The following is a 9,910-nucleotide window of genomic DNA, read 5'->3' as shown; positions in this document are numbered from 1 at the left end:
GGGAACACCCAGCGCAGGATCTCATTCATTGGCAGAGAGCGGGTCTCAGATGCCCCTGGGTCACTGCCCTGACCTGCTGTGCTTCTCCAGCACCACACTCTCTGCAGACCTCACAGTCTCCTCAGGTACATCAACAGTGAGGGCCATAGCGACCAATCACCGGGAGCGGTATTGAGGGGTAACCAATCAGCAGGCACCAGCTTTGGCACCGTGGCCAATCAGCGGGCGGTACACCGGAGGGACCAATCGGCGATCGGGGAGCCATGAGCCAATGAGCGGGCGGGCCCTGGCACGCACGTGGCCGGAGCCGGCTCGGGTGGAGCAGCGGGATCTGCGCGAGTCACGTGGCCCGGCACCGGCTCTCGGCGGGATCTGCGCGAGTCACGGGGCCCGGCACCGGCTCTCGGCGGGACCTGGGGCCTGCGATCCGCCAGCTCACGCCTCTGCCTCCTCACGGTTCACCATTCGAGCCCGCGCCCCGGGAGACCGGGTAAGGCCCAGGGAGGAAAGACCGAGGCCTGGTCCCTGGAGAGAGTTAATGGGGCGGCCTGATCAAAGATCAGCAACAGACGGGGGTTGGGGAGAAGTAAAGTATTTGCTGGAGAACAGAGTCTGGGGATGAGGGACAGACCCTTCAGGAGGAGGGTGGGAGGGACGTGGCCATCGGGTAAACCCACATGTTGGGAAGCAGTGCCCCATTCAGGGGGTGGTAGAGCTTTGGAACTCTTCCATAAACGGCATTGGGTGCAGCATCAGGATTTAACTTAAAATATGAGACGGCTTTTTTATTCCCAGAAGGGATTTAAGGGACATGGGCTTTAGGCAGTTCCAAGGATTCAGATCACAGATTAACCAGGGTCTTATTAAATCATGGAAGAGGCTGAATACCTTCCTCCTGGTCAGTGTAGAAGGAACATTGCACTGTCGGAGGGTCAGCGCCGAGGGAGCGGGCACTGTCAGAGGGTCAGCGCTGAGGGAGCGGGCACTGTCAGAGGGTCAGCGCCGAGGGAGCGGGCACTGTTGGAGGGTCAGCGCCGAGGGAGCGGGCACTGTCGGAGGGTCAGCGCTGAGGGAGCGGGCACTGTCGGAGGGTCAGCGCCGAGGGAGCGGGCACTGTCGGAGGGCCAGCGCCGAGGGAGCGGGCACTGTCGGAGGGTCAGCGCCGAGGGAGCGGGCACTGTCGGAGGGCCAGCGCCGAGGGAGCGGGCACTGTCGGAGGGTCAGCGCCGAGGGAGCGGGCACTGTCGGAGGGTCAGCGCCAAGGGAGCGGGCACTGTCGGAGGGTCAGCGCCGAGGGAGCGAGCACTGTCGGAGGGTCAGCGCCGAGGGAGCGGGCACTGTCGGAGGGTCAGCGCCGAGGGAGCGGGCACTGTCGGAGGGTCAGCGCCGAGGGAGCGGGCACCGTCAGAGGGTAATCGTCGAGTGATTGGGCACTGTCAAAGGGTCAGCCCCGAGGGAGCGGGCACTGTCGGAGGGTCAGCCCCGAGGGAGCGGGCACTGTCGGAGGGTCAGCGCCGAGGGAGCGGGCACTGTCGGAGGGTCAGCGCCGAGGGAGCGGGCACTGTCGGAGGGTCAGCGCCGAGGGAGCGGGCACTGTCGGAGGGTCAGCGCCGAGGGAGCGGGCACTGTCGGAGGGTCAGCTCTGAGGGCGTAGGCACTGTCGGAGGGTCAGCGCCGAGGGTGCGAGCACTGTTGGAGGCTCAGCGGCGAGGGCACCGTCAGAGGGTAATCGTCGAGTGATTGGGCACTGTCAAAGGGTCAGTGCCAATGAAGCAGCACTGTCGGAGGGTCAGTGCCAATGAAGCAGCACTGTCGGAGGGACAGCCCCGAGGGGGCGGGCACTGTCGGAGGGCCAGCGCCGAGGGAGCGGGCACTGTCGGAGGGTCAGTTCCGTGGGCGCGGGCACTGTCGGAGGGTCAGCGCCGAGGGACTGAGCACTGTCGGAGGATCAACGCCAAGGGAGAGGGCACTGTCGGAGGGTAATTGCCGAGGGAGCGGGCACTGTCGGAGGGTCAGCGCCGAGGGAGCGGGCACTGTCGGAGGGTCAGCGCCGAGGGAGCGGGCACTGTCGGAGGGTCAGCGCCGAGGGAGCGGGCACTGTCGGAGGGTCAGCGCCGAGGGAGCGGGCACTGTCGGAGGGTCAGAGCCGAGGGAGCGGGCACTGTCGGAGGGTCAGCGCCGAGGGAGCGGGCACTGTCGGAGGGTCAGCGCCGAGGGAGCGAGCACTGTTGGAGGGTCAGCGGCGAGGGCACCGTCAGAGGGTAATCGTCGAGTGATTGGGCACTATCAAAGGGTCAGTGCCAATGAAGCAGCACTGTCGGAGGGTCAGTGCCAATGAAGCAGCACTGTCGGAGGTTCAGCCCCGAGGTAGTGGGCACTGTCGGAGGGCCAGCGCCGAGGGAGCGGGCACTGTCGGAGGGTCAGTTCCGTGGGCGCGGGCACTGTCGGAGGGTAATTGCCGAGGGAATGGGCACTGTCAAAGGGTCAGTGCCAAGGAAGCGGGCACTGTCGGACATGTCAGCGCCGAGGGAGCGAGCACTGTCGGATGGTCAGCACCGAGGGAGCGGGCACTGTCTGAGGGTCAGCGCCGAGGGAGCGGGCACTGTCGGAGGGCCAACGCCGAGGGAGCGGGCACTGTCGGAGGGTCAGCGCCGAGGGAGCGGGCACTGTCGGAGGGTCAGCCCCGAGGGAGCGAGCACTGTCGGAGGGTCAGCGCCGAGGGAGCGGGCACTGTCGGAGGGTCAGCCCCGAGGGAGCGGGCACTGTCGGAGGGTCAGCCCCGAGGGAGCGGGCACTGTCGGAGGGCCAGCCCCGAGGGAGCGGGCACTGTCGGAGGGCCAGCGCCGAGGGAGCGGGCACTGTCGGAGGGCCAGCGCCGAGGGAGCGGGCACTGTCGGAGGGCCAGCGCCGAGGGAGCGGGCACTGTCGGAGGGCCAGCGCCGAGGGAGCGGGCACTGTCGGAGGGCCAGCGCCGAGGGAGCGGGCACTGTCGGAGGGCCAGTGCCGAGGGAGCGGGCACTGTCGGAGGGTCAGCGCCGAGGGAGCGGGCACTGTCGGAGGGTCAGCGGCGGGGAAGCAGGTACCTTCGGTCAGTGCCGAGGGAGCGGGCACTGTCGGAGGGTCAGCGCAGAGGTCACGGTCAGGGTCAGTTCCGAGGGCGCGGGCACTGTCGGATGGTCAGTTGCGAGGGCGCGGGCACTGTCGGATGGTCAGTTGCGAGGGCGCGGGCACTGTCGGATGGTCAGTTGCGAGGGCGCGGGCACTGTCGGATGGTCAGTTGCGAGGGCGCGGGCACTGTCGGATGGTCAGTTCCGAGGGCGCGGGCACTGTCGGATGGTCAGTTCCGAGGGCGCGGGCACTGTCGGATGGTCAGTTGCGAGGGCGCGGGCACTGTCGGATGGTCAGTTGCGAGGGCGCGGGCACTGTCGGATGGTCAGTTGCGAGGGCGCGGGCACTGTCGGATGGTCAGTTGCGAGGGCGCGGGCACTGTCGGATGGTCAGTTGCGAGGGCGCGGGCACTGTCGGCGGGGCAGTTCCGAGGGCGCGGGCACTGTCGGCGGGGCAGTTCCGAGGGCGCGGGCACTGTCGGCGGGGCAGTTCCGAGGGCGCGGGCACTGTCGGCGGGGCAGTTCCGAGGGCGCGGGCACTGTCGGCGGGGCAGTTCCGAGGGCGCGGGCACTGTCGGCGGGGCAGTTCCGAGGGCGCGGGCACTGTCGGCGGGGCAGTTCCGAGGGCGCGGGCACTGTCGGCGGGGCAGTTCCGAGGGCGCGGGCACTGTCGGCGGGGCAGTTCCGAGGGCGCGGGCACTGTCGGCGGGGCAGTTCCGAGGGCGCGGGCACTGTCGGCGGGGCAGTTCCGAGGGCGCGGGCACTGTCGGCGGGGCAGTTCCGAGGGCGCGGGCACTGTCGGCGGGGCAGTTCCGAGGGCGCGGGCACTGTCGGCGGGGCAGTTCCGAGGGCGCGGGCACTGTCGGCGGGGCAGTTCCGAGGGCGCGGGCACTGTCGGCGGGGCAGTTCCGAGGGCGCGGGCACTGTCGGCGGGGCAGTTCCGAGGGCGCGGGCACTGTCGGCGGGGCAGTTCCGAGGGCGCGGGCACTGTCGGCGGGGCAGTGCCGAGGGCGCGGGCACTGTCGGCGGGGCAGTGCCGAGGGCGCGGGCACTGTCGGCGGGGCAGTGCCGAGGGCGCGGGCACTGTCTGCGGGTCAGCGCCGAGGGCGCGGGCACTGTCTGAGGGTCAGCGCCAATGGAGCGGATACTGTGGAAGGGTCAGCGCCAAGGGAGCGCCGCACTGTGTTATGAATTTCTACAAACATAGTGTATGAGTGCAAGCCCCTCCTGCATAGTAATCGCTGGAAGAAATGACTATTTAATGGTTTTGGCTTTCTTGGTTGAGGGATAATAAGTTGTGTGTCTATTTCTGTTTTCTGCTCTTAAATAACGCAACATGATCTTTTCATCTGAAAAGGCAGTGGGGGAGAGAAATGAGGTATTTCTGACTACATAGCTCTCTCAGTGATGTGTCAGTGTGGACTATGTGCTGAAATCCACAAATGAAGCCTGAGATTCTTGACTGATAACTATGTGAAAGTGTCAGCAATAAATTAGTGAACTCCAGATCGCTATCTGGTAGAGTGTGATGATGAAGAATATTTAGTTTGCCAGTGCTGAGATTCTTTCTTCTGCACTGACCATTTCCTTCCAAAACCAGGGGAACTTATTATTACTAGGATTCTCCCCTTGATTAAAACGACTTATGTTTATTTTGCAGATTCCACGAAGCCTCCATTTGGACTCTGATTAAAGGATGCCAAGTATAGTTAGCATGCGTGTAGACTCCGCCATCCCCTCTTCTGAAGGCTCAGATTTTAGACTACTCCCTGGGTCTTGCAGGTTGAACCAATTCAGCTGCTGCTCGCCTATGGCTCCGAACCTCAATAGCCAGACCAAGCGGAAGAAGAAGCTCAGCCGAAGGCATGCACGCTTCCTGGAGAGAAAAGCTTTCCTGGAGAAGGAAGGGATCCTCAAGCAAGGTCGGATGAAAAGGAAGCGACGACCTTTGGACCAAACAAGCTGTCCGACCACCTGTGATCCAAACCACACGCTTCAGTCTGGAGACACCAAGCGAACAAGTGGTTCTGATGTGAATGAAAATCACTACCATCTGATTGGTGCTTCCAATCTGTGGCCTGAAGCTGAAAGGAGAGATGTTCACTCTACTTGCTCTTCAAAGTGCATGGACCCGAGCAGTAAAACGTGTCCTGTAGAAAGGACTAACCTGCTAAATCCTGAGGACCCTTATAGTTTGCCGCAAGCTGCACTCCAATGCCAGACAAGCTCATCACCTATCTGCTGTAATCCTGCCAAGTATGTGGCAATCGACTGCGAGATGGTTGGAACAGGCCCCTATGGGCGTGTTAATGAAATGGCTAGGTGTAGCATCGTAAACTATCAGGGCCAAGTCATCTATGACAAGTATGTGAAGCCCAAAGAAGCCATCACCGATTACCGGACCCGCTGGAGTGGCATTCGAAAACGCGATATGGCAAATGCAATTGAGTTTGATGTTGCTCAGAGGGAGGTGAGTATATTAACCATCTTGAATGTTGTATTCACTTAATACCTATTATCCCCAAGTCTGGAATTAATGGGTTCATCAGTCATTACCCCTGGGCTGACATCCCTGATGTAGCGCTGAAAGAGGTCCTGTCTTTCAAATGAGACATTATACTGAGACCCTGTCTGGTTTTATGGGAAGAGGTATGTGCAAAGGATCTCAGAACACTACTTTGCAGAAGAGGTGGTGTGTCTTGAACCATTTTTTGACCAACTTGACCACAGTGTCTCGACCAATTTTTATCCCTTGACTAGAATTATTGTGCAAGAGCATCCACTCATTGTCATGTTGTTTGCAGGCTCTGACTATAAATTGTTGGGTCTGCAGACCTGCAGTTTCCTGGGGCATGTGATCAAAGCTGAAGTAGTGAGCAGTGATCACAGAACTGCTCTTGCTCACCCTGTGTTTTTTCCCTAATGTGTTTTATGTAATCACTGTCCTGGCCACGATGGGCAATTCCTGCAGTGGGAAGCAGACATATCCATTTCACTGATATCTGGAAGTAAATACCAGTCTCAAAAGTATTATTTGAACAATCTGTACATGCTGTATTTTTTTGTGTCTATGTAATTATAGTTTTTAACTGTAGATATTGTGGGGTAGGAGGAATGGATTAAATGTTTGAAAAGCATTTGAGAATTAGAATTTCCCATGGATTCTGAAAGATGATTTAAATTTGAATAATCTGCAAGAAGTACTGTTGGGTTCTACCTTACCTGATGTAATTGAAGTTATTGTCAAAATATGACATAAAAACAAAGATGTTGTAAAAACTTGCCAGCTCAGGCAGCATCCACGAGGAGAGAGCAAGAAACAGATTTAATGTTTCAATAAGGTAGACTGCAGAATTGACAGACTTTGGTAACCATTTTAGACTAACCAATAAACATGCTCCATTATGACTAACCAGCAATCCTCAAACTGCAGAGACATTGCTCCCATAAATCTTGTCTCATTAAAAATTATATTTGGTATCAGTACAACCTTAACACTGCAAGTTTAGAGAGGTTTTGCATTTGTCATTTTTGTGACTTCCCTCATAAGTGAGGCGGAGATTGGAGTATAACTCCAGTGAAGGATAAGGACATAATTAGGTCTGGGCCTTTTTTAGACAACACGAGGTTTGGAAGAGAGTTTCTTCAAGGAAGGCATCCTTGCAAGAGGATTCGCAGGAAGTTAAAATCTTCTAGGAGAAAGTGAGGACTGCAGATACTGGAGATCAGAGCTGAAAATGTGTTGCTGGAAAAGCGCAGCAGGTCAGGCAGCATCCAAGGAGCAGGAGAATCGACGTTTCGGGCATGAGCCTGAAGAAGGGCTCGACGTTTCTGAAGAAGGGCTCATGCCTGAAATATCGATTGTTTCCCCCATATGAGAGAGTACAGGACCAGAGTGTATAATCACTGAGTAAGGGCCCATCCATTTAGGACCAATCAGGAGGAATTTCTTCCAAGGGTAGTGAATCAAGTGTTATGGGGGAAAAGGCAGGAAAGCAGAGTTGAGGATTATCAGATCTGCCATAATTTCATTGGAACAGACTAATTGGGTTGAGTGGCCTACTTCTGGTCCTGGGTCATGAGATCCAAATTAGGATGATGCAGATTAGGGGTGGAATGCAGGTAGGGTTAATAATTCCAAAAGTTAATTAGCATGTTAAATTTTTGCTTCAATTTAGATTTTGAAGATATTGAAGGGGAAAATTGTGGTGGGCCATGCATTGCACAATGACTTTAAAGCACTGAAGTATTTTCATCCAAAATCTCTGGTAAGGGACACGAGTAAAATCCCATTGTTGAAGAGGAAGGCTGGTTTTCCTGAAAGAGAATCCGTTTCCCTGAAGAATCTGGCAAAGCTACTTTTGGGTAAAAGCATCCAGGTGAGTATGTGAACTGACTATTCTTTTACTCTGGGAGTTCAGTTGCAGAAAGTGGGAGTACAAAGTGCAGCAGAGCTGGAACACACGAAACATTCAGGTAGCGGTAAACCTTGGGCTCTTTTCTACCTCGCCACTGTTTTTCTGCAATATTTCCATATCCTTTGGTGTCTTGGAAGTTTATATTGATTTGACTTGGCTGTACTCAATGACTGTAACTGAATTTCTCCACTGCCTTTGGGGTAGAAAATTCTAAAGATGCACCGCCCCCGAGTGGAGAAATTCTTCCTGCTTGTATCCTAAGTTACCTGCCTCTTCTGAAACAGCCCCTTGTTCTCGATCCCTACAGTTTGGGGAAACATCCTTCCAGCATCTACTCTGTCAAACCTTGTAAGAATTTTGTATGATTTAGTTAGATCACGTCTCATTCTTCTAACCTCTAAGGAATACAGGCCCAGTCTTCCTAATCTCTCCTTGGACAATTCCAAGTGTGAACCTTGCACACTTTGTGTGATGAGTAGCCCTTCCTTAATTAAGGAGACCAAAACCCCAGGTATGGTCTTGTCAAGACTCAAGAAAATCATTACATTTAGGTTGTGCTTGTAAAATCTTAGTATGCTCTCCTCAGTGGGTTATTGTTGAAGTGCAGTTGGGTAAGTGCAATTTCCAGACAGTACTTCCACCTCAACTAGAGAAGGTTTCATTCTAACTTCTCATCTCTTTTTCTCTTGCCAACCTGTCAATAAAATTCAGTCACCTCCAACATGGATTATCTCTCTGCTACTGTACTGAAATTTTGCCTTGGTTTTGCATTCTAATCCCAGAGTGGGGCTTCAACACACATTACAGGCTCAGAGATTAGTGTTACTAATAGACCACATGGGGGACTTACTGGTTCTACATAACGTGTAACGTTCCCTCTAAGCTGCACGCACACACAGCAGTTGCAAAGTTCCACAATATCCAATTGCGGCATTGACTTGGGCTCAGGAGGTTGCTGCCATGCACAGACTTCTGAAGCCTGTACAGCCAGAAAGAAAACTAGAGAGTATGTTGATAATGTGTGTGCATTTTTGCCCTCCATTGAGAGTTCTGCTTCATTCACCCATGAATGTTCCTGTTTTCATCTACACCTTGTTGACAAATAGCTGCCTCCAGGAAACAAATCTGGTTCTTCAAAGTGTTTCTGCAGGATGTTTGCCTGATACCGGGCAATTTTGCAAACAGCGTTTCACTTTCTTATCAAAGTAAAACCTGTGTGTCAGGCAAGAAGGCCTCTCAGACCTGGCGCTGGCATCTGTAGAGTGTGGGTGACTGGTGTGATCAGTATAAGATTATATTGAAGTGCCTGTTGCCACTTGTCAAACCTAATGTATGTGAACTGAGCACTTGGATAAGGTAATGTATGTTGTTGGTTTTGTTTGCACTTGTGGATCTATGCGCCATCAATTGGCACTTTAGGGGCAGAGGCGGGTCTTTTAGGAGGAATGAAGTTGGGGAAATAATTTTTTCCTTAATTTGCTGTCATTTGTTCTTGTTGTGGCAGGTTGGTAACGATGGGCACTGTTCTGTGGAGGATGCCTGCACCTCAATGGAGTTGTATCAACGAGTGGAGAGTCAGTGGGAACAAAAACTGTGCGATCAATTGTCGGTGGCAAATGAACAAGTGGCTTCTGAAACAAACTTTGAAATCAGTCAATACATGGATGACCAATATTGGCCCACTGATCTTCACAAGGACAGTAAATGATCTGAGCATACATACATTCTTCAGCTTTCGCAATCACCAGTAAAGATGAAGACTCTTGCAGCAGTCCAAACACTTGAGGTCATGGGTGCCATCCCTTGGTTTCATTATTCTCAGGTCTTTGCAGCTACTAGCCAATGCCACACATGGTTAGCTCTCCCCCACCCTGGTGATCTTTACCAATGCAGTTGATCAAATGCAGTTGCTAATGGTCACAAATGGAGATCCACTGATTCAGCCTATGTCTGGAGTTCTTTATAAGATCTTTTTGTAATGTGTGGCTCAATACAATGCAAAATGGTGTGGTTCACCACCTGAGGTGTCTAAACACAAAGGAGCATGGATGTTGCATTGTGTCTTGTTCTTCCATACCTGCGACCTATATAAACATTCAGATGTAAATGGCAGGGGACTATAAAATTGTTCTAAGATAACAGGATGCTGAATGTTGTCCTGAAATAATTCCTGAGGCCAATAATCGGGGCTCAATTGAGGAGTCCTGCATTTTGTAGTCTCACTTTACCCCATCCAATCAGGCCAATGCTGCTAATTATTTTACACTTGTCTTGTTGTTTGAATTTGTATATAAGTTTATAATTTAGAGATGCCGGTGTTGAACTGGTGTGTACAAAGTTAAAAATCACACAACACCAGGTTATAGTCCAACAGGTTTAATTGGA

The 9,910-nt window shown here is 54.2% G+C and overlaps 1 protein-coding gene across 2 annotated transcripts; it reads left to right on the top strand.

Annotated features, from left to right (window-relative positions):
• The first annotated feature begins 324 nt into the window (after nucleotides 1–324).
• Nucleotides 325–9,910, top strand: LOC122540814 (apoptosis-enhancing nuclease-like). 2 transcript variants are annotated; one of them, XM_043677024.2, is made up of 4 exons: nucleotides 325–490; nucleotides 4,768–5,577; nucleotides 7,286–7,486; nucleotides 9,030–9,910. In XM_043677024.2, the coding sequence occupies exons 2-4, from the start codon at nucleotides 4,804–4,806 to the stop codon at nucleotides 9,231–9,233; spliced, it is 1,179 nt and encodes a 392-aa protein (XP_043532959.2). In that variant the 5' UTR covers nucleotides 325–490; nucleotides 4,768–4,803; the 3' UTR covers nucleotides 9,234–9,910. The 2 variants fall into 2 exon arrangements, with proteins under 2 accessions (XP_043532959.2, XP_043532963.2); XM_043677028.2 differs by lacking the exon at nucleotides 325–490 and adding an exon at nucleotides 2,146–2,261.

Source organism: Chiloscyllium plagiosum, unplaced genomic scaffold (assembly GCF_037043375.1).
Source record: "Chiloscyllium plagiosum isolate Xiang-an unplaced genomic scaffold, Cpla_swu_hap1 HiC_scaffold_39, whole genome shotgun sequence".
Classification (NCBI taxonomy): Eukaryota; Metazoa; Chordata; class Chondrichthyes; order Orectolobiformes; family Hemiscylliidae; genus Chiloscyllium; species Chiloscyllium plagiosum.
This window is presented reverse-complemented; position numbering and strand designations above follow the sequence as displayed.

Excerpts from the sequence above, each read along its gene's own strand:
- LOC122540814 (XM_043677024.2), top strand. The coding sequence starts at position 4,804 with ATGCCAAGTATAGTTAGCATGCGTGTAGACTCCGCCATCCCCTCTTCT. Across the intron at positions 5,578-7,285 it reads TTGATGTTGCTCAGAGGGAG|ATTTTGAAGATATTGAAGGG; the intron begins GTGAGTATATTA and ends GCTTCAATTTAG. Across the intron at positions 7,487-9,029 it reads TTTTGGGTAAAAGCATCCAG|GTTGGTAACGATGGGCACTG; the intron begins GTGAGTATGTGA and ends TTGTTGTGGCAG.